We start from the raw sequence: 23,904 nt of genomic DNA, 5'->3' as shown, positions 1-23,904 counted from the left end.
TGCCTGCTCAATACATATTATGCATTAGGAGTCCCATTGAAGTCAGTGGGTTTGCTCCAAGTTCAGAGTTGAGCATGTGCATAAGCCTTTGCAGGATCAGGGCCTCGGACAGTTGGGGAATTAGAATTAGTCCAAAAACAAGGGGGAGCTCCCGTCCGGTCCTTGGCGGGCAGGCCCGTGCTTGCGACAGAGCAGAGCATGGAGATCCTCAGGCAGAGGACACAGACGGGGGAGCAGACAGGTCAATCAGCGATGGCTCTGTGTGTCCCCAGCAGATGGCTCTGCTGCTGTCTGGGCGCTCTTGGGCAGAGAGGCAGCGCGCATCCCACAGTGCGGTGGGGAAGTACAAAATAACTGACCACATGCACTGACTTCCAGTATCTAGCAAGAGACGCCTTTAATCAAACTGGGATTGAGCCCAGCTTTGCACAGGGGCAGAAGCACATTACTGCGTGAGGAACAGGTACAGCTGGGTCTTGTCTCCAAAGATATGACTTTGGATTTTAGCAACAAACGTGGGCCATGGGCAGGCAGATGCCAAGATGGGACCTATGCTAGAGTGTTTGCCTTGCCTTACCGAAGCCCTTTTGCTGGGGTTCTGGTCCCACGGCTGGGAGCCTTGGAGGGTAGAATGTAGACTAGCTAGAATGTAGACCCTTCTGAGTGATCATAAACACTGGCTGAGCTACAGCCAGGGACACGGCATTGAATTGGGGCTGAAGGGAACTCAGACTGTACTGCCTTTGTAACAAAAGTCAGGGCTGCTGAGAGTCACTGGCACCCCCCAGCACTAGCCAAGCTAGGGAAGAAATGCCTCCGCTAGGAATCACTATAAAGTCATGGCCCTCTCCGTGCTAAGTCACCACGCTGGTAGGCGCTGATTGCCAGCCAATGGCTCCAATTCACCAGGCTGCATTTGTAATCTGTACTGGGCATTCTCTGGCTCTGCCTAACGCGTCACTCCCCAGAGCCTCAGTCCTGAAGCAGCTTGTGTTTTACAGTTGAGCTCTCTGAACAAAGGTGAGCAAAGAGGGTCCCAGCGGCCGTGCGGGCACGCAGCTCGTACAGGTCATAGTCGTGGGCCCACTCCACGTTGCCCCAATGCTGGATCTGAGAAAAGAGAGAACAATCAGCTCACTCAAGAGTTAGTTAGAAAGGGGTTTGAACTTCAGAACTTCTTGGCCTCCATTTTTCTGTCTGTAAAACAGAGATAATACCTCCCAGGAGTGGCACAAAGCCTCAGTAACCAGTGCCTGCCCTGCGTTTGGAGACCCTCAGGTGAAAGGGGCTGCAGAAGGCAACGTATTAGGGCCTGATCCAAAGCTCATTCAAGTCAGACTTCCATTAAGTTCACTGGACTTTGGGTCAAGGATGGTTTGGTGCAAGAACAGAGCTTTTTCTGTTCACAACCATCGCGTTAGCATTAGCTTAGTCCTTGGCAAAATGCTTAGGCCTGGCCAATACAAAGAATCAAGACCATTCCTTGGCTTTGCACTGCAGGCTAGAGGAGGGCCAAAAAACAGCAGTCCAGGTTCTGCAAAAGAAATCCACAGCCCTCAGCAGATTGGACTCAAAGCGCCTTTGGCTGTTCCTCATGTGACTTGCGTGGCTGACCACTCACACTGTATTGACCAGTGGCAGCCTGGCGCAGTGACCATCTCCTGTAATAGCAGGCAGTTCTGTGGCCAGTCGTTTGTGCTGGGAGATCACTTCTCCCGCTGAGATTATCGCTATTTGAATTCTAGGGTTGCTCTGGAACATACTTTACCTGGAATTCTTCCTCCAGGCGAGACAACAGCACAGCTTTTTCGACCGGAATGTGTCTGTCAATCAGTCCCATGGACAGAATCAGAGATTTCAATTGTGTGATCACATATTCTATACCTGGGAGGGGGGAAAATAGCAAACGTGAACCACGGTATTTATACAAAATCACGTCGGATTCTTCACACCTTCTGAAGGTGCAGCCAGGGCATAACGTGTTCGGCAGGATCAGATGGGTAGATGATCCCCCACACCTTGGATCAATGCACTCGACAGAGTCAAGTCCACAGTTAATACACATGAAATTTCTGTTGCTACTCAGGATCCATTGTTACTGTGATGCAAATGGCTGCAGCTCTGACTGCAAACCACTTTCTCTCATTCTGAAACACACCCTTGTAATGTAATAATGCCACACCACTGGATACAAATTTGGAAGGATTCCCTTCTGCAGAATGGCAGAGCTCACATCCTATCGCTGAAGAGCTGGGAATGAGATCAGAGAACACACACAACCATCCAGGAAAGGGAGAGAGAGAAAAAGGGTCTTGATCTGCAGAGATGATGAGCATTTGTGACAGCTGGAGGTGCTGAGCGCCACTAAAAACTAGGGCCATGTACAGGGCAAGGGGAGGAGACGAAGCATGATTCACGCTCAATCTGAGCTAAGTGATCAGCTAGAGTCAAGGCCAGATTGGGGATTGATAGTCAACTGACTGCCCAGGAATATAACAGCTGGTGCCTGTGGCCTTGTCGTCCCCAGCTGAAGACAGACGTGCCAAAATACCAACCAATCAACTAAAAGAAGCACCCCCGACCTTACCCTAAACACAAGCTGTAAACAAAAGGTGACCAGAAATGTTTGCAGGAAGGATTGAGGAGGCCCTGAAATCAGAACAGACAGCACACTTTTCTACTAGGAATTCAGTGTCTCATTGTCTTCTGACGAGGTAGCCAGGGATTCTGGTGGGTTTCTAATCAGGGCTTTGGACCGGAGCCCGCGGAGCAGCTCCAGAGCAGTGGAGCTGCAGGTTTTTGCCTGGAGCTGGAGCGGAGCCGGAGCACAGCTCCAAAGCCGTTTTTAATCAACTCTGTTTAAAACATTTTTGTTTTGAAAGGAGAATGACACAAGGAATAAAGAAGGGACGTGTCGGGGTAAAAATCCGTTTTAAAATCTTTACCACTGAACTGAAAGAATTTTTTAAAGTCTTGGGCACTTTTCACCATTTTTGCTGTTTATTCACATCTTGTGCTTCAAGGAGGATGAGCAATGAGAACAGATTAGTTAGTTTCACCTTCATTTCCAGTCAGATTCACTTTCTGGATCTCCTTCAGTTTCACAAGAGAAGAACAACTGGGCTGCCAATAACCACAGCTCTTACATTTTAAATTTAAACTCAAGGGGTTTTTGTTTACTGGGGGGGGGGAGGGGGTCACAAAACCATAAAATTTTTCTGTGCATTTGGGGTTTCAAACCCCTTTTCTTGGTAACAAAGCCTAAATTTTGGACCGAAATCACCTGAAAATGTCATGTTAAGGAAAAAAATAAATATCAGTAGTTCTGAGAGAATCAGGGCCTAATACAACAAGACACTGTACAATGAAGAGAGCCCCTGCCATACAGAGCTAGAACTAAACGTCTAGCTTGGATTCATTTATTTTAAACTACAATCCCCCTTTGTTTTCCCCCTGTTGATTTAAAGTCTCCCTTCCTTCCCCGAAACGTTTGTGTTGTGCTGGTCACTGCTGCGAGAGAGGAAAAGGGGTATGTGCTAACGGTGCTTCGTGTACTCGGGATGGATGGACACACCAGATAAGTCGTCCTCAGTACCTTGCAGTGCCCACATGTTGTAAGATGCCAAATGGCTGGTGAAAGTGTCTTTGGTCCTGGCTGGGATGTTTGGTCCCATGATGCTAGTAGAGGAGCCGATCTCCACGTTGTACCTGAAATGAGTTAGATGGTACCAGACAAACGATTAGTCGCTGAGACGTGAGCCTCAGTATCATTATGAAGCAAGACTCTGGCTAAATTTAGGCCTGGCATAAGCAGATACAACCCTCACTGATGCTGGCTGGGGTTATACCTGCTTTTGTCCCTGGGGGTCTATGTGGGGACATTTTCTACCCACACTGCACTGCTCTAATTCATTCACAGAGCCAGTCAGTGCAATGTTGTATGTGCAGCAACATCTGGTCTTGCTTATGGAATTTACAAGCCTAATTCCCTTCCTCCTCAGTGGGTTGAGAAACACCATGAAGGATCTCCAAGACATCACGCTGGAGACTGGCCAACAGCAGCTCCTCGCTGCTGGAGACTTGACACCCCTTAGGTACAGTCTCTGCCCTCCAAAGCCTCCTCCGTGCCTCTTTCCATAGCCCAACGTACTGGCCCCAGAATAGCTCGTGAACTAAACTGTCACCAGCAAGACTGGTTTTCGGATAGTGCAGTGACGAGCACCCTCGGAATACCACAGAGAGGGCAGCTAGCAACGAGAGGGGAAAAGTCTTTGACTTCTTACCTTTTCTCAGCCCACTCGATCATGGGATCCCACTCATTCTTCTGCAGTTCTACTAGGCCGGCTGGCTCCTCCACCCTGTAGCTAGAACATTGCAACAAGAAAACAACCTTCACCAACAAATCATTGGCCTTCTTCATGCAGTACGTGGAGCAAACCTACCGGGCAGCTAAGCCTGTTTCAGGGATGGCAAGGGGAGTCCAGTATTTGAAGAGCAGGTACCGACCATAAGCTTCAATGCGTATGCTGCCGGCTACGGAAAGGAAGAGCTTCCATTGACGACCCTCCCCCGGATCCAGAGCCCTCTGCTGGACAGACCACCAGCCAGCTCTTGATCCCTGTAAGGAGGGATGCTGCTCCCACAGCCCTGCCCACATTTAGGGCCTGATGCTGTGATATCACTTCCAGGTCTCTGCCTGTGCCCTCCTGAAATAACTGTGGGGGCGGAGTGCCGGCCTACAGTTCTGCTTCACACCACGAGAGACCTCTGCAGCCACAGGCTGCAAAGCACTTTGACCAAAGGCGAGTCAGTTTTACAGATGGGGAAACTGAGGCACAGGGAAGGCCATAGACTTGTCCACTATCAAATGGGCCAGTAGTCGACCTCAGTGAGCACTGGATCAGGCCCTAAATTGGCCGTGGGATTAAGTGCTGTCCAGTGGTCAGAGCAGGGGCACTGACCCCTGAAGCACGAACTTGTTAGCTATCTGTTTTAAAAAACACTTCCACAAAAGCTGGCAAGGGGGGAGGGTCTCAGAGCCCATGCTCCAGCTTGAGCAACTACACGGCTATTTGTAGCCCCGCAGCACGAGCCCAAGTCAATTGATCTGGGCTCAGAGACTCGGCGCCAAAGTTTTTCTTTGCAGTGTAGACATACCCTTAAAGGCCAAAGACAGTTCTGATCCCTTAGTCGGAGCTCCTGGAGTTCAACGGGGCAGGCCGATGGGTTCAGTGAAAAAATAAAATACAGCAGAAAGGAATTCTAGAGCAAACCAGGTGTTAAGGCCCAGCACGGAAACTGCCATGCTCTGTACAGCTAAATCCAAGGCGCTTGCACGGCCAAATACTTACAGAGAGCAACATCTTGTGGGGAGCAATTCAGGCCTAGGGTAAAGTCTCAGTAGAGCTGAACCCTATCACACCAGGGCTGAACTGGCCCCCCGTACAGGGGGTGAAATCTCCCTGGGGTTCATGAGTTTGGAGGAGACGGGGGGGGCACTATGTTGACACTATGAGTGCGTTGTGCTTCTCTACCCCTAAGGAGTAGCTCTGTGCTGGTCCCCTTTTAGAAGGGACCCGTCCTCTGATCCACGTTGGCTGCTAGGCTCAAGGGGACGTACTACACACTGGAGTCATTGCCGGGGCTGCACCTCTACAGAAAGAGAAGGGCAGAGGCATTGTTCAAGCCAGGGCATTTGTCCCAAAGGCTACATTTGTGCCAACTAGTCACCTAGCTTAATGTGTTTCCAAACCTCTAGACACCCTTCCGGTCTGCCCAGCTGGAAGATGCAATAACCCATAATAATGCAATGAGACTGCCCTGGCTTCTAAGCCAGAGGTTTCCCTAGTGAAATGCAAGCCTAGACAGTCCCCTACCAGATAGTATCTGTCTCCAGGAACTTTACAGCTGCTCTGATTATCTGATCTTTGTTTCGCTGAGATGGGTTGTCCAAAGCTGTGTTGCACAATGTGGTCTGCAAAACAAAAGGCAGTTACACCAGCCAGCTCTGATTTTACAAGGTCCCAGACAACAGCTGAAGAATCCTTATCATGCTAGTGACTGATTAAGCTATAGTGACGCAAAGCCTAGCCCGGGAGGTTAATGAGTCCAAGCCCACTGGAGACGGGAATCTTCCCAGCTTTGGATCAGGCCCATAAACACAGTGCTCCCATGAGCAATGACAGGACGGGAGCACGCTGGAGGCCTTGGGGTAAAATAATCTGGATGAGAAGCATTTCCAGCTGCAAGTCAGGTCCCATTCACATGGGAGTTTGGCCCATGTTAGGGGGAAGTTTTTAACCCTAGGGTTAGACCCAATAGCTGCTAACAGGTGAAACGTGCTTTGCCCCAGCACTGTGGGTCAGGCAAAAGCCAAGAAAGTGTAAAAAAAAAAAAAAAAAAACTAGACTTAGCCCCTTTATACATCAATCTAGTTCATGTATTTAGCTCAGCGATGGGGCCTGCACAGACTACAGTTCCCAGCATGCTATGCTCCATCTTTATCCAAGATGAGGCTGTCCATAGCAGTGGCCCCAGTGAAACCACTTGTTAGATTCCTTCCCACCTCGAGGCTCACTATGGAGCCTCCCCTTCCACCAAAGCCCACAGCGCTCACCAGATGCATGGTGTAGGACTTGATGGTGTCCTGCTGGGAATCCCATTCTGTAGCAACAGCAATAGCCAGGGCCTCACTGGGGACAGTGAAGAGTTTGGCCTGGGGCGTTTTCAGCTTCCTGTGGTCCAGGTTTATTTCAAAGCCACCTGGGGGATCAGATTAGAAACCCAGCGGGATTCCAGGGTAAAGCACACGAGCGATTCATGTGCAACCCCCAGACAGGGGGCAGATTCAGAGATAAAGCTGAAGGGAGCAAACTCATCCCCGGGCAATGCCAGTGATACACCTGGCCCAGGAGTCTCCCCACTGAAGGTCTTAGGGGCCCCGCTCTACCAGAAAAGAATTTCCAAGAACCATTCTTGGAAGCCATTTCCCTTCCCATGGTTTTGCCAGCCAATGGGGAAAGGGCAAACCAGGTTTGTGACAAAGCTAGCTCTCAAGGTCTGATTTCCAGGCCTGGCCAGCATCTGCCGGAAGGCAGGGCCCGCGTTCCATAACCACCCTTCCCTGTGCCCAGCTGTCACACAAACGGCAACGCGTCGGACACCCGGCCAGACTCCTGGCAGAAGCACTCACCTTCGCCTTGGGAGATGCTAACGTTCTGGTAAAACCTCTTCCTTTCTGGGGGGGGGGCGGAAATTAATATACTCAGAAAGCAGCAAGAAGAACAACAGTCAAGCCCCTCTCCTCATCCCCGCTCACTGCAGATCTGACATACCGTCTCTCCTCGGCAGTGCTGAGCATGGCACAGCTGGCCTCCCTCTCATCTCGGAACCTTGCTGGTTCAGAGTCCCTCTAAACTAGCCCATGTGCCTGAGTCCCTCTGGACCTGCCTCAGGGCTTTGGTGCGAGGCCTGTCCTGGGAGAGGGCTCACCATGAACCAGGGGCCCCTCTTTAAGCAGAGCAGCTGCTTCCCTCTAGCATGCTGCGCCCAGCTGTAGTCTCACGCCTGTTGTGCGGCACCCATATACAAAGCAATGGGCATGACCTCGACAAGGGTGTTATGGCTCATTTGGCTTAGTAACGAGCCAGGCTCAGCCCTGCTGTGAGCCCACTGAAGCCAAAGAGCCACCCCAGAGATACAACTTGGTCATCCATTCTAGTTTTAACCCCTCCCCCCACCCACTTCCTAAGCGCCAGCTGTGCCCAGGTAAAAGGGAGACACCCAACTTATAGCACCATTCTTCCCCTCCATCCCTCCCTCCCCCCATGTCCCTTGTCAAAGCAATCCTTGTCCCATGTATTTCAACAGGGGAATACGGAGTCGGCATATTACACACTCCTGATCTTTTTCTACATATAGCTTTCAAATGCTGTTTACTCTGGGGCACTAGGACCAGATGCTGCTTCTCCTCCCCACACCAGGTGGCCTTGGGGGACACCTGCAAGGAGGAGGAGCCAGAGACTCCAGCTGATCAGGGCAGAAGAAGCCAAAGCAGGACACTCAGAGAATATGCAGCAATTTTGACTGGACTATCTGTGCCCAGTGCTGATCAACTGTTCCAACCAGCTCTCCCAGTCTCTTCACCTGTTTCCCTCCCACCGGCCCCTCTTCTCCCCTGCCCTTTTCTCTCCAGTTAGCTGAGCCGTTCCTAACTAAACCCACCACAAAAAAAAAAAAACAAAAAAACAAAAAAAAAAAAACCATGGCACTAACATGTCATTTGCTGTCACCCCAGTGTTCCAGTGACCTGTCAGGAGCTTTTCTCAGCTGGTCAAAGCTGTTCCACCTGCTGGAGAGATGCAGCAATTCCAATCAGCAGGAGCTACAACTCCCATGTAGCTTAGGTGGGTCACCAATATCCAGCCAGCTTTTAAAACAGCTCCCTCGGGTGTGATTTCAGACGGAAGCCGACGATGTGCCTGAGTCTAGAATAGCCTCTAAATTACAGCAACAAGCTAGCCTGTCATTCTGCCCTGAACGCCCTCTGGCTGGATCCAGGAGCATTGCCCATAAAGCACAAACCTGCGTTCATGTAGATGTATACTGCAGCGTGCAATTTAATATACTGGGGAAGCAATGATCTCTTTGGTCTTCCCCAGGCCTTTAAACTGAGGATCTCCCTCCCAGCTGCACCTGTCTGATGCCAATCTGGTGCAATAGCAAATCTACTGCTAGGGGTTACAGGGCCCCGGTTTTAGAAGCCGTTTCCATTTGGCACCTGCACTGTTGCCAGGCACAACCAATAGACTTTGAAATGGCATGAATGGCACCTGCTAATTCCCTGACTGCGCCCACACGTAACACAGCTAGATCCCTGCACTAACAGTCGTCACACCCACAGTATTCCCCGCCCCAAACAAAAACCACGGTCAATGTTAATGAATGAATTCAAGGGAATCCTAGGGCCTGTGTTACGCAGGAGGCCAGACTAGATGATCACAGTGGTTCCTTCTGGCTTTATAATGTAGTAATAAATTAACATAGGAAGACCGGCTCTTTGAGGACATGCAGAGCAACAGCAGGTAAATAAGTTCCAAACTGGGAGCTACGTGCCTGTGCTGTGGATCCAGTTCTGAGGCTGCGTTAACACGGGGACTGGGCCACTTACAGAGATAGACAGACACCTGGACCCATTTCCCACACAAAGCAGGGAGAATGGGCTACCTCTCCAAACCCTTGCCCTTACGGTAGTGACAAACTGGGCCTGGACTATGGCTCCATTCCTACATCTGACTGCACATGCAGGCCCCTGGATTTCCAGAGTCCCAGTGAAGGCAAAGGGAGTCTGCCCAGACCAAGACAGTTGCAGGATCAAGGGACTTAAAGAATGCCATGTTGTTAGGACTATAAAAGCATGCGTCCACAGCTTTCATCCTGCAATAAGACACACTCCCTAGTCCTGTTTTAATGGGGCTCCAGGACATGCATTTCATTGCAAGTTCAGGGTTTTGGCTTGTGAGAAACAAAGGGTCAAATTTCACCATCCTTGTACAAACTACTGAAACCACAGGGGAAAGATGTTTAAAGCGCCACTTCTACAACTAAGGAAGGATGGACTAGTGGTGGAGGTGTTAGCCTGTGACTCAGGAGACCTGGATTTGATTTGCTGCTTTGCCGCAGACTTTGTGTGGGACCTCAGGTTCTCTGTCCCTCCGTTCCCTGTCTTTTAAGTGGGGAATCACAGCACTGGCCAGCCTTACAGGGGGGTTGTGAGAAAGAATAAATTAAACAATGTGAGGTACTCAGCTACTGTGGTGACTGAGGTCACAGCAGAACCTAAAACAGAACTGACAGCCCGTGCTAACTGCTGCATCTGTGAGGCCCTAGGCAGGCAGAGCCGCAGACTCACACACGGTCAGCAACAGGCATGAGGCATTAGACTTCAAGCTCTCTGGGGCAGGGGTGTGGTTGTCTTTTGCCTCTGCAGCAGCCTGCACATACGTGAATAATAAATGTTCATCATCAGGCTTGAAATACCTGGGTCTCCACAACTACTGCTTCAAAATGTTGGGCCCGCCCTGCTCTGTAAATAGGGGATCAGGCCCCTCTCATAAACCGTGGTCACAGCCAGCTTTTAGGACGGGCTAAATCCACCCCTGATGAACGTCCCTGCCACCTGGAAATAACCGTGTTGAAATCCGCCGCGTGTGCAGCAGGATCGCTGTCCAGCTTTGTCCTCACCTGTTGGTGGCGTGTAGGTCCGTGCCGTGCCCGGCAGTGAAAGGCTCGGGCCCCCAGCAAGGGGGGCCGGGCACAGCCGTGGGGCCTGGGGCGGCCTGGCGCAGAACAGCCGCTGACAACTGCGCCACATTCTGGGGAGGCAGCGAGCAACCGCAAGATGGGGACGACCCGGCCCTGTTAAAGACCTGGGCTCCTCACGACTCGGGACCGCCCCCCGGGATCAATGCCCGCCCCTCCCCCCAAGAGCCCCAGGCTGGGATCAATGCCCACCCCCAAAAGCCCCCCAACCGGGGTCAACGCCGCCCCCCAAGAGCCCTCCTGCTAGGATCAACGGCCCCCCCAGAGCCCTCCGCCAGGATTAATAGGCTACGCAAGGAACCCCCCGGCCGGGATCAGTGCCCCCCGCCGCCCAAAGAATCGCCCCCGCCGGGATCAGTGGGCCCCAAAGAGAGGAGGGCAGAACCCCACGGAATCCCCTGTGTAACCCTACAGAGTATATAATGGCTCTGGGCCCGTCTCCCGCTCCCGACAGGGGCGCAGGGACGCGGCTGGAGGGACAGCCGCCTTCCCCTCACTCCCGCGGCTCGGCGAACGGCCCTGCCTCTGGGCGCCGCCATCTTGCTCACCCACGTCCAATCAGCATCATAATCGCTATTTTGTCCCTCCGCCTGCACCGTCACCCGGACCTACAGGAAACTACGAGGCCCAGGGGGCATTGCAGCCCCCACACGTGACGCCACTAGACCAATGGGCACGGCGCCCCGCCCCCCGCCGAGCCCGCTGGGCCAATCAGAGGGTGCGGAGGCGCCGCTGGGAGGCCCTGAGGCGGGCGGCGGGGGCAGCCGGCGAGTTCCCGGGTCGGTCAGGCGGCCGGGCCGGCTCCCCGCAGCCCGAGTCACGCTGGCGCCCGGGGACCCCCCCGAGATGCCGGTGCGGAGCGAGTGCTGCTGCCCGGGGGGAGCCCGGGGCCGCGGGGCCGCCGCCAGCCTGGTGCCGCCGCCCCCCATCAACACGGCGCAGCCCGGGGTCGCCACCTCCCTGCTCTACAGCGGGGCCAAGTTCCGCGGCCAGCAGCGCAGCAAGGGCAACGCCTACGAGGTGGAGGTGGTGATGCAGGTGAGCCCCCGGGGATCCCCCGCCCCGCCTCTCGGGACCCCCCCCCGGGCTCCCCCTAGCGCTCGCTCCCGGGCTCCTCCCCCGGCTCCCCCTAGCGCGCCGCCTCCCCGGGGCCCCACAGAGGTCCCCCCTCCCTGGGGGACCCCCCCCGAGAGCGCCCCCTGCAGCCCCTCCCGGGGTCCTCCCCCCGCCCAGGTCCTCCCTAGGGAGCCCTCCTAGAGCACCCTCTGCTCCCTTCCTGGGACCCCCCTAGAGTGCCCCCCGCACTTCCTCCTAGGGTCTTCCCCGGGTATCCCCAGAGTGCCCCTTGCCTCCCTTCCTGGCTCCTCGCCTTGGGGACACCCCAGAACACCCCTTCTCTGGGGACTTCCTAGAGCATCCCTGCCCCCTCCTGGGTTCCTCCCCTGCGTCCTCCTACCGTGCCCCCTCTCTGGGACCCCCATAGCACCCCTTGAGGTCCTCCCCACAGGGGTCCCCCCTAGAGCACCCGCTGCTCCTCTCCCTGAGAGCACCCCCTGGGATCATCCTCCCTTTTGGGGTCCCTCACTTCATCCTAGAGTGCCTCTCATATACCCTCCTGAGCGCCTGCCCCCCCCCCCGCCCCCCGGATCCGCCCCAGTACTCTGTCTTGCCTTTTAGGGTCCTTTCTCCTAAGATCCTTCCTGTTCTCCTAGAGCACCTCTTGGGGATCCTCTTGAGCACCTCTGCCCCACCAGGGCCTAGAATGATACCTGTCCCCCAGAGTGTGGACCCCCATGTACCTTAGCCCCCCTGAGCCCAGGCACCCACTGCCCCCTGAGAGCCCTCCCCCAAAGACACCATGGGGACCTCTTTCCCTAATCCCCCCATTTCACAGAGATCAGGATCCAACATTTATATATGCAATATCTGCTCTTAAAGCACGTCCCTCTCTTAGATGGGGACCCCTGCTCCCTGAGATCTCCACAGGGACCCCCTTCTCTCACATACCTTCTCTGGCAGAGACTGGGATCTACATTGTCCCCAAAACACACACACTCATGCACTCATGCGACTCCCCCCTCCCAGGGCACCCCTTTCTTCAGATCCGGACCTACTGCCTCCTGAGACCTCCGCATGAAGCCCCCTGCCTGTAGGACACTTCATTCTCAGAGATCAGGAGGGGACCCCAAGCCAAATAGCACCGGCAGTGCCTGTGAGGTGGATGTCCAGGGGAGGTTCGGGACCCTTCCCACCCTAGGAAGACCTTCATGGCTCTAAATGTACCTTGGGCCAGCAGCACCTGCGAGGTGGAGGTGATGCAGGTGGCTCCCCCAATCCAGGCCTGCAACACAAGGGCAGCTGTAATACAGACAAGAACAGCCTCTGAGTTGGGCGAGGCAGGTGAGACCTCTTTTGGGACCCACCAGGCCCCCACCCCAGATTGCCCCGGCATGAGCTAGAGCAAATCTGCTCAGCAAATGATGTCTCCCCCTCATCCTTCATGGAGCAGTGGGGGTAGAACGTAGTAAATGAACAAAACCCTTTGCTAGTCTGGGGGCTCTTCCCTCAGCTTCAGTCGAGGAAGAAGCAAGCAGCTGGGACTGGTTGAGTGGGTGGGTAATAGGCTGAGTGGGTAGTTGCATGGCAGGCCAGCCTGCATGAGGAGGGCTGGGGAGGAAACTACTCCATACTAGTCATCTGGGCGTAAGATGCCCCAGACATCGGGTTTTCCAGCCACCGCAGGTGGTTTGTCTCTGAGGGGCTCACACTGGGACTTCAGCTCTCCAGCCCTGAGATTCACAATCCGTGCATGTCTAGTTCCTGGCTCTGAAGCCTTTGGATCTCCTGCTGACAAGGGAACAACAGCCGTGTCTACTGACACTTCAACGGCACAGCTCCAGCACTGCAGCTGTGCCTTTGTGCTATAGGGTTGGCCCTTCCTACTGCGACCGACAGGCGTTTTCTGTTGCTGTAGTTAATCCACCTCTGCAGGCAGCGATAGCTGAGGCCAGGTCTATAGTAAACATTAGGTCGACCCAGCTGTGTTGCTTAGGGGTGTGAAAAATCCACACACCTGAGATATAGTTAAGCTGACCAAACCCCCAGTGCTAGGTCGATGGAAGTATTCTTCCATTGACCTAGTTACGGCCACTCAGGGAGGTGGATTGAACCCTCCCATCGATGTAGTGAGTGTCTACGGTGCAGCATACCACTGTAGTGGTTTAAGTATAGGCATAGCCTAAGCTGACAGAAGAATTCTTCTGTCAGCCTAGCTGCTTCTACCCTGGGAACTTGGTCAGCTTAACTACGGTGCTCAGGGATGATTCCTTCACAGCTCTCAGTGAGGTAGCTAGGTTGATCAATTGTAAGTGTAGACCAGGCATTAGAGTAAATCCAAGCAATCAGTCCTGGAACGGAATGAAGCAAGAGCAGCTGTTGGGCCCAGCTGTGCTGCAGGGATCTCTTTAACTGAGCACTTGTCTCTGCAGCCCTCCCATTCCTATTTAGAGTGATTGTTTCTCTGTGCTTTATTTTTAGTTGTAGGCACTGGCATGATCACTTTGGACAGAGCTGGCGAGATGTAGGGTCGTGTGTAAGTGGCAAGCAGATATCTGATACGTTCTTGCTATAAAACATCCTGCATGTTACAGCTCTGTTTCCAGCTGGATTGCAAAAGATCTGGAGGTTTATATAACAAGAGCTATGATGAAGCCTGACACATTGGTTAGTGTTGTGGAACAATGTCAAAGTCCTAAGGTCAGCAGACATGAGTAGCATTTAAACCATACTGTTAATCTTCACGTACAGTGCTACATTTGTCAACAGCACAAGAGTACCTGGAACAGCTAGCGTCAATGGAGTCCTCCTATGGGTGATCAGGTTCGTTACAGCTATTCTTCCCCCAAAGACTACCCAGTCTTTTAGGTTAAACGCTGATGTTTTGCATGTCATCTGAAAGGTAGTGTTAACTACAATTATTCTGCATAAGCACAGTGAAAGATTGAGCTTAATTTGCTACAGATGGGAAAGATGCATCTTTACCTTTGATGACTGGGCTTGTCAAACTCTTCGTTTGGCTTTGAGAGCTGATCTGATGATTGGTGGGTTTCTGAGCAGAAGTTTCTAGAAATCAAAGTATCCCAGTGTTCAGACACTGCATGGCGAGTAAATGGAACATTCAGTCAGAAGCCCAAGAAAAGGGCGGGGGAGAAACAAAGGCATTGGGAGACAGGTATGTGTTAGACACAGTTTAAAGAGAGGTACACGCAGACTTTTCCAGATGGCAAACATTCCAGAGAAGGCTCTTGTGTGCAGCAGTCATGGAGTTGTTTAGAAGGGACTAGGCCTTAGTGCCAGATAAGTAGAGAGAACTCATTGGGGTAGGTCATGTTATGGAAGTGGTGGGAGACCGATTTACACACAGTTGTCCTCAAAGTCAAAGATGAAACCAGAGTTTCAGGTGGAGAGGGAGAAAGATCTGATTGTTTGAGGACGTTCCCTCTGTTTTTGTCACTCGCAGATGTCTAGATCGCTGGTAGCGTGTGGTTAGAACAGGTGACAGACAAATCAGAAGATCTGGCTCTGTTGATGTGCTGTGATCTTGGGCAAATGACTTAACTTCCAACTCAACTTCCCCTTCTGTAAAACGGGGATGCTTACCCATCTTCATAAAACATTTTGAGATCCTTGGGTGAAAGGTGCTATACAAGTAGAACATATTATTAATTAGCTGAAAGCACGTGAGACATTCCCCAGCCCGCTTTCAGAAAAGGTAAAGTGGATACCTCTAAATGATTCTCTCCTGAGTCCAGATACCACTGTGTGATCAGCACAAATGACTTATGAACAAAGCTGGGCAATGCAGTTCTGTACCATCCTTAACAGAGCTGAGACTTTAAGGCCCAATGCTCAAAATGCTCTGGCATTGGGCCAACTTGGGTATCTTGACCCTGGATACACACACTTACAGATTTTGTGCTCTCCATCCTAGCATGTGGATATGGAAAACTCCTATCTTTGTGGATACTTGAAGATTAAAGGCCTTACAGAGGTGAGCACTTGTTACTACACTCCTTTTCTATACTCCATTCTCCTATTTCTGGCTAAAGGTATGAGGGTCTGTGAGGTTGAGCCCATAATTAAGAGGACCGTTGGGTACCTTCATCCCTTTCCTTTGTTTTTTTTACACAGTGTAAACCAAATATCAATGGTTTTGTAGCAACTTAATTAAAAATTGTTTTAACTTAATAGCAGCGCTGTAAGGGCTGAGCTGAAGCGGCCCTGAGTTTGCCATCACCAGTTAATTGGCTGTGCGTGTATCTTTGTTGCCCCAAACCTCCAGACAAGCCAGATCTTCCTGAAGTTCTTCTTTCCACACCTTTCATGTAGGACCTGCCTGTATTAACAGCTGACCTCTCAGGCATTCAGCAAGATGACTGGTTTAACATGCAGATTGTCCGGTTTCTTTCTACCTCTGCATTCCTTTCCTCACAAGGTTCTCCTGACACAGGCTCCTTATTTCAGCTGATGATACACGTTGGCTCACCACTGTTGTAGAGCTTACTGAGCATTTCTATGCAGTGGAACTCTAAAATAGACCATAGTTTCAATGTATGCGAGCAGGGGAAGCCCATCCAGCCTAATTCTTCTGTCTGTCTTTGGCTGATCTGTCACCTTTTTCTTTAATTTCACCATAGCCTCTGATCCCTTCTCAAGGAGCAAATTAAAGGTGTGGGGAGTCAGCAGACAGATTGTGGGCAAGGGGACCAGTGTAGGAGAGATGAAGGGAAGAAATGGGCTATGGGAGAGAGATGGGAAGGGGCACCCCATTAGAAGTGTATGGAACGGGATAAAATAAGGTGCAAAGCAGAGAGAGGGGGGACATCAGACCGAACTCTCCGACCACTTTAGGGGGTTTGGTGCTGATGTGTCATTCTTTGCTGAAATGCTTGCCAGTATCTGAGTGTGTCCTCTCCTGTACAGGGCCCGGGTTTTTGTTTTTTTGTTGGCAAAATTCCTTAATCTTTCATCTTTTTTACCCTCCTCCTAGGAATACCCGACCCTTACCACTTTCTTTGAAGGGGAAATAATCAGTAAAAAGCACCCCTTCTTAACGCGGAAATGGGATGCAGATGAAGACGTCGATCGTAAACACTGGGTAATTAAACATATTGGCAACCAACTAGAGATCTAAAACCACACCAAACACATTACCTGTTTAAAGGGGATATGCAGAGGGTTTTTTTACAAAAAGAAACAATTAAGGCTTTGTGTATCTCTGTTGTTGATATACAAAGACAGCCTGGAAAGTTCTCTCTTGGCTTTTCTCCTGGTTGCTTTTTCCTGTAGGGATTCTTTCCTTTGCTTTTTTTCACCCCTACTGATGTAGCTTCACTGATGTTGCTGCACCAGTGCAAAGCCCTGGTGTGGACACACTGTACTGGTGAAAAAAGTGACTGGCACCAGCATGACTCAGCTGGTTTGAAACGAGGGGAAGCTCCTCTGGCAAAAGTCGCTCTTTACCCAAGTGCAGCACTAGTGATTTCCAGCAGTGCAGTGACATCTGTGCTGCTATGTTCGTGCAAGAATCACCCACGTAGACAAGCCCATAGATCAGGAATGTCAGTTCTGATCTTCCGTGGCTTGGCTAGAGGATTTCTTTGCAGACTTTACAAGTGCTGCCAGCCAGAATCTCTGATCTGTTCCTGAGAACGAATGATATGATCTTCTGGGCTGAAGGGACCACCCCTGGAGTAAGGCCTTATTGTGTGATAGATTCAAGCCAGACTAACTAGCCAGCTTGCCTTGATCCAGGGCAGGCACCCATATCAAAAGCCACCACTTCTACTGGGCCCTCTGCTGGCAAGTCACAGCAGCAATCCCTTACCATCTTCACTGCAGTTGCCAAACCTGGAGACAAAACAAAAAATCCTACTGGATCATCAATTCCTATTCCTGACATTGCAGGGTGCAGTTCCCAGAGACTCTTACCTGCTAACACGTTCTTCCCTTCATAAACTCTGCTAACTGAAAGCCAGCTGTGCTCTAGGAATTGATTTTTGTTTTTCCTATGCTTTCAGGGGAAATTCCAGGCCTTTTACCAATATGCGAAAACATTTAACTCGGATGATTTTGATTACGAGGATTTGAAGAACGGGGACTATGTCTTCATGAGGTGGAAGGTAAAAAACTTCCTGTGGATGTGTTTCCTCCCGGCCCCCCCTTCCCCGGCCCAGGCAGCTGGTATGAAACTGCCAACACTTAGAACATGAAATGCATGGGCACTGCATACAGAATGAGATTCCGGGAAGGGGGTGTTTGTAGCAGCACTAAGGATTTGTCCCTCCTTGCTTGAGAGAGACATAAACATCTTTAAAATGGCACTTCTGTCAAGTTATTCTGCACCACTCAGCACATGTAGGTACCTGGAAGGAATAAGAGAGACTTTTTGGGCTGTGTGTTTTTTGACGCACTGTATAGCCAATTTCGTTGTTTCCACTGGGTAGCTAAATCTGTTCCTTCCCATTTATGTGGGTCTTTCGTGCTGTTACAGGGGGAGAAAACCACTGTCTTTAAAAACAGGAAAATGTGATTGTCAAACCACAAATTGGCAGGTGAAAGCTGAAATGACTTCTAATGTGCTCTTTAAAAACATTGGGTTGCAAATGGACAATGTCCCTTTAAGACTGTCGTAGTGGAGATCTTCTGAAAGGGAACAATGGTCACTATATACCTGCTGAATAGTCCCTTTGGTCCATGCTGGTATGACTAATATGAATTCACAGCTATAAAATACTCACTTGACATCTTTCTCTATTGAGTTTCCAGAGCTCAACCCCTCTGACTTATAACAAGTGCAAATGTGCACCCTAGGACTTCTGGGAGGCAAAGGTTCAAACCCATTTTAAATACAAACCCTTGTTCTCTTTTGTGCAGGAGCAGTTCCTAGTCCCAGATCACACGATCAAAGACATCAGCGGAGCTTCCTTTGCTGGGTTTTATTACATCAGCTTCCAGAAGTCTGCAGCATCTATAGAGGGTTATTACTACCACAGGAGTTCAGAATGGTAAGGGGAGCTTCCTTCCCTTCTACAGGCTGAAGGATGCTAGCGGTGTCTGGGCTCCTCTATCACGTCACAGCCCTGGGATTGGATGTAGGACCTTACTGTGCTATGAAAGAACAATGTTCCACCAGCCCTACTCACAGCCCCTGGCATCTGAAACTCAGGCTGGCCTGGAGAGAGAGTTTCTATATGGTGTGTGGTTAGGTCAGCTGTAGGTGCCAGCACCAAAAGTGGTGTCGCATTTGTCGCTCTGTCTGACAGCTCTGCCCGTTCACGTACCTCTCACTAGCCATGGAGCACGGTAAAATCGAGGTCAAAAGATCTGAAGTGGAGAGATCCGGCAGCGGCTGGTGAATTGCTGCTAAGTACTATTGCTACATGTCAAAAGCTTTTCTTTCCCTCCTTCTGCTTGTCTGGCATCATACTTACCGTATGCTACACGAGTGACTCATTCTTCAGCTGCCGGCTGTTGAGAGGAAGCCATGACTTGTATTACACATGATAGTATAGCGAAGAACACTCGGCTTCTTGAGATTAAAATACTGTCTCTGTGATGCTGGCGATTCACTTTTAACCTCTTCAGGACTGACTTTTTGAATGTTTTCCCTTCCCCACTTGCCCTGTTAGCATGGTGTGCTGACGCCCAGTGTCAGTCACTTAGTTGCAGGGCTCACCAGCAGGTCAAAGTCATGGGCTCATGGCTGCTTCCTGGACTTGGCTCTTGCTCAATGCTGAGGCTTTGGGGGCACAGTTAGATACTGTGAATAGGGTTTTCTTACTGCCTATAGAGCTGTCCCTACATTAATACCCCCATCTTGGTAACACCATCCCAATAACTGATGTCAAGCCTGGTGGTGAGTAGCTGCTAACTTGACCCCTTCAGTAATTCCACACATACAGCAGGTGCGGGCTTCCTGAACAGCTAGCCCCCCTCTATCTTTACTATCGAGAAATCTCTGTAGCTCATGAGAAAGGAATAGAGGAACCACCGTGCAAGGGGCTCTTTCCGGAGCCAAACTGCTGGCCATGGCTGTGCTGCACTGCTGTGGCCTTGGTCCACCGTGCATCTAGCAAGGGGCAGAGTAAGGTGCTCTCCTGAGCAGTGGGGCGGAGGCTGCCTGTGGGCTTGGTAAGATTGTGTCCTCGGCACTAGCAAGTCACAAGCCTCTCACATACTTGCTCCCATGCTAGGGTAAAAGAGGTTTGGGGGGCGGTGTGAGTGGGGAACAGTAGTACAGTATCACCACTGCAGGATTGGCTTCTCCTGTAATTCTTGTTCTGCTAGTCTCCTCTAACTTGAGCTTCCATGCACTCAACACTCTGCATCTGCCCTGGGTGGGACCAACTGCAAAGCAGGCATCTGTGGAGGAGGACCTTTTGAAAAGAGAGTGAAGAGTGTTCTTGTAACTAACAGTTCTGCTGTTACAACCTTCAGTCAGGTTTCATTCAGGTCGGTGCTTCCCAGTCTGCAGAGCCTCTGCCAAGGACCCATGGTGAGCAGGCAAGTCCTAGGGTGCTGGCTCTCCTTTGCTAGATAGCTTGAAAAGACTATTAGCCCTGTATTTTTAGCAATATTAGGAAAGTAAGCAACAGCCAGAGCTGTTAAGTGATTTCGAATGGGTGGGGAAGTGTGCACAGCGATGAATGGAACGGTCTAAGAGTTTGAGAGCCCTTGATGCGGGTGCAGCTTTTTCTTTCCGGATGTAATGAATGTGTCAGACGTTAATTTAAAAGCGTTTTGTGATTTGCAGCAAAATACAACCAGCTGTAGACAATCCAAAGTGATGGGGCTGAAAATCAGGATTCAATCGAAGAGGCACATTTTAGAGCTTGCTTCCATTCTGAAGTCGAATGGTCAGATCCTTAAAACGTGTAACCAGCTGAACAGATGCCGGGCTCAGGGAAAGGTCGGAAGGGGAAATGGCTCATTGTGTCTTATCATTATCTTCCCTGTTTTTCCTTCCTCTCAGGTATCAGTCTCTGAATCTAACTCATGTCCCTGAGCACAGTGCACCCATTTATGAGTTCCGATGACAGGTGGACAGAATGATACCAAGTGAAAACAACACGGGCAGGAGAGAGCGTGATCTGCCACAAGAGATGTGTCCCTGTCGGAGTGGGGGGGGACACGCGCTTCTCTTCTGCCCAACGGACTTGTGAAAGAAAGCATGAATGTCAGCCCATCCGATCCAAGGAGCATGGCTGCAGGAGCTGGAGTCTCCCTCCTGCCAAGTGGCAATTTGATCTTTAATCTGGTTTTAAAGCTACCTTTAAATGCACTTTCTTTTTGCACAGCTAGTTTCTTTATCACTGAAATTCCTCCTGACCCCCTTCTGGAAGTTTGGTCCTAGCTGGAATCAAGACCTTTTCCTCTGAGTAATAAGAAAACATAAGCTCAGCACTTTTGGTTTCGTGTTATGCCCTAGTATGGGTTGAAATACAAAGAACTGTGGCCGTTCACATTTGTCGCTCTGACTGCGCTGCCACTTCCAGAGCCTGGGCGTGTCGATGCATTTGCGAGGCTTTGCCTAGTGGAGAGAACTGCTGATCTGGAGAGTCCTCTACAGAAGCATTTGGCTGAGACAGACAAGTCTTGAAGACCTAATGAATCTCCAGCTCGTACTGGCTAATGAGGTTAGCCGGAGCTGTAGATCTCTCAGGAACGCTAGCCACTTCTGAGCTGCAAGCTGTTCCTTTGTCTCAATATGCCACGGGGAATAGATTAAATGTAAAGACTTCCAGGCCCTCAGTAGAAGTGGATCTGAGCTCTGCTTACTAAGTGTATATTTGCTCTTTACTTAAGGGTAAAAAAATAAAAAAGACTTTTAATAAAAAAAATATTTTTATGGTTCCTCTTCCCAAGGACCCTATGGCAAATGCACAATTATTCAGAATTACATTTTACTGTTTTCACATTGAAAACAGTGAATGTCTACATTAGTTTTTATATATATGTATGTAATCAACCAGCAGCTTTGGAAAAATCATCCTGGTACAAGTGTTTAGCAGCATTGCAGAAATGATGCTAGTGAACTGTTTAGCATTTGTACCTACTCTTCGTGCTCCACCAACATCACTGCTTGCTATCTTTATACCAGGCAAAACGAAAAAAACAACAAAAAGAACAGTGGCTGTCCTACAACTTTGAAACGTTCAAGTGAAATAACTTACGGCTTGTGTGCCAAAGTGTGCGCGTGTATGTGTGGGGGGAGGTTTTTTTAAAGACATTTTAAAAGTTGGCATCAGTTGTATATTTAATATGACGCTCTATGCGTGCAGGGCTTTCGTGGGACAACTTACCATGCTTTTTTCTGGCTGTTTTATGGGGTCGGGGGGGGAAGCTATTAAGAAAAGGGAGATTTGTTCCAAGAGAGCAGATCATTTTTTAAGAATGTTTGCCGCTTGCAATCAAAAAGCAAAGCCCTTCACTTATTGAGTGCTAAGCTGTTTTTTTAACTAACTTTTCCTTTTCACAGTATCCGTATTGTATTTTGCAGAGGCTGAGCTGATTGTTCAAGCCTTAATGGGAAAGCATTCAGGTCTCAGTGGGCTCACTTTGTATATTCTACATTGGGAACTTGGTTTATTTTGCTTAAGAAAATGAACCGGTTTAGCCTGCTCGGTGACATAGTGTTCAAAGCTTTGTCCTGTGGCCCTGTTTATCCTAGCTGTACCCCATCTTGAAGACAAATTTGGGAAAAGTTGCCTAAACAGGCAAGGAGTCGGTTTCCATCTTAAAGGTTAGATGGGAAACCACCTGGTGTATTAAAAAAGGTGAAGGATGAGGGAACTTCTTGTAGGTTTTGATTGATAGCAATGATGGAGTTAAAAAATGGCTAGAAGACAAATGCTGAAATGATCTGCGATAACAGCCAGAGGACAGGGTGGGTGAGAGGTGTCTTGTCTAGGTCTGCTATTCTGATGACACGATGACTTGAATAAGGCACCTTGGCAGTACAAGGGCTGCTGGCTTGCTCCTGTGCACTGGGATGGGTTTGTCCTATTTCAGAGGTGGTGGTTCTGCCACAAAATATGAATGGAACATTTTTCTCAGTTTTCCAAACTAAAACTGATCAGGCCCATCTGCGCTAATGCCTCCTTAGACCCTTTTAACAAAAATTAAATTTGCAAATACTTTTAATCCGTTAGTTGTTTCTGTGCCTCTGGAGCGGTGTGCAATATTGTCACTGATACCCGACCCCTCACTATGACATTTTTGTGACAATTATGGTTAGACTTTAACTTTCTAAACATTGTGGTGGCCACATGCAGAAACCAGGTTGCAGGAGGTCCCTGGAATCATCTAATAATCAGGAAGCTCTCCTAATGTGTTTCCTAAACCACTGAGACTTGATGTTTTTGAGAGGGATTTGGGATGGAAGGGGCTCCTTTCCCCCTCACATAAAGCATATTTCAGCTGAAATCCAAAAGTTGCAAAGGAATGAAAAAATGTTAAAGGATTGTCTTACATTCAGAAAAGGAGAAGCTTTTATTCTCTAAAGCCTTGATTTGCTTGGGTTTTTTTTTCTTCTGAAACTGTTTAAGCTAAGAGGAAATGCTCTTAATTATGTTGCATTGTGGTGAAAGAAAACTAACAAGGTGAGACTTCTTGGGGAGAGTAAGTCGGAGGGTGGATCTTTGAGTCTTGTGAAAGTTTTACAGAAAACCTAATGTGGGTGCAGAGTGAGTATATTTATGATTAATTGTGGAAAAGGGACTGGGAGAAGTATTTTGCAGAGCTATCAACGTCCAAATTAAAAAGAAATGTATTTTAAGGAGCGCTTGTGTGTGTGTTTGTAAATCAAAGCAATTCTTGTTTTATAGGAACAGCAAGTTGCATCTTGCTGATCAAGCTTTATGGCTGGAGAATCCAATAAGCAACTGATTGTCTTAAGTGAATTACCCTGGCTTTAATTGGACTAGAATGGCAAGCAGAAAATAAGCTAACCATCAAATTATAGTGAGAAAGTTCTCTGAAAAACTCTTTCTGATTGTTAGCTTTTTTAGCCAGAGCACCTTAGCCCCCTCCTTTCTTGGTTTCAGAGTAGCAGCTGACTGGCAGCTGAAAAGTCTGCTGACCCCTCCCACACACCATGGTCTAGGCCTTAAAGGTACAATACTGACAACACAGCTCTTACAGCACCACACATCAAACCTAGAACATGGTCACTTCAGGAAAATCAGCTCTGTGGTTAGTTTACATGTCTTGCTGTTCTGGCTTAAATTTTTTTTTCCCTTTCCTGGAAAGCCTGGATGGGTTTTTTTGGTGTGTGTGTCTTAGGAATGGAGTCATGTTTGCTGACTAGTATAACAACATCAATCTGTTTGCATTTGCTGTTTCTTTAGTGGTTGTGGGGAGTTGTGCTAACAAATTATCTTCTTGAAGCCCATGGTCACTTTTCTACAAATGTTGGTTTTCCCCCACCATGGCATCCTGTTTAAGGTTTCAGAGCTTTGTGACTGAATCCAAATGTTAATGGGATACTATCTAAACCCTTAGCAGTTAAAAAAGACTTAATTT

At 49.7% G+C, this 23,904-nt stretch overlaps 2 protein-coding genes across 2 annotated transcripts; one reads left to right on the top strand and one right to left on the bottom strand.

Annotated features, from left to right (window-relative positions):
* Positions 1-372: 372 nt before the first annotated feature.
* On the bottom strand, positions 373-10,898 carry ATPAF2 (ATP synthase mitochondrial F1 complex assembly factor 2). Its single transcript, XM_007062749.4, has 8 exons — positions 10,243-10,898; positions 7,193-7,237; positions 6,617-6,762; positions 5,877-5,974; positions 4,284-4,364; positions 3,596-3,708; positions 1,769-1,884; positions 373-1,110 (listed from the first exon to the last, which is right to left on the bottom strand). Exons 1-8 carry the CDS (start codon positions 10,370-10,372, stop codon positions 973-975), a joined length of 867 nt encoding a protein of 288 aa, XP_007062811.2. The 5' UTR covers positions 10,373-10,898; the 3' UTR covers positions 373-972.
* Positions 10,899-11,041: 143 nt separating this feature from the next.
* On the top strand, positions 11,042-21,709 carry GID4 (GID complex subunit 4 homolog). Its single transcript, XM_037910866.2, has 6 exons — positions 11,042-11,358; positions 15,311-15,370; positions 16,370-16,477; positions 17,400-17,501; positions 18,256-18,386; positions 20,354-21,709. Exons 1-6 carry the CDS (start codon positions 11,167-11,169, stop codon positions 20,415-20,417), a joined length of 657 nt encoding a protein of 218 aa, XP_037766794.1. The 5' UTR covers positions 11,042-11,166; the 3' UTR covers positions 20,418-21,709.
* The last annotated feature ends 2,195 nt before the right edge of the window (positions 21,710-23,904 follow it).

Source organism: Chelonia mydas, chromosome 10, assembly GCF_015237465.2.
Source record: "Chelonia mydas isolate rCheMyd1 chromosome 10, rCheMyd1.pri.v2, whole genome shotgun sequence".
Lineage (NCBI taxonomy): Eukaryota > Metazoa > Chordata > Testudines > Cheloniidae > Chelonia > Chelonia mydas.
Note: the sequence above shows the minus strand (reverse complement) of the source record. Positions and strands in the feature narration are given on the sequence as shown.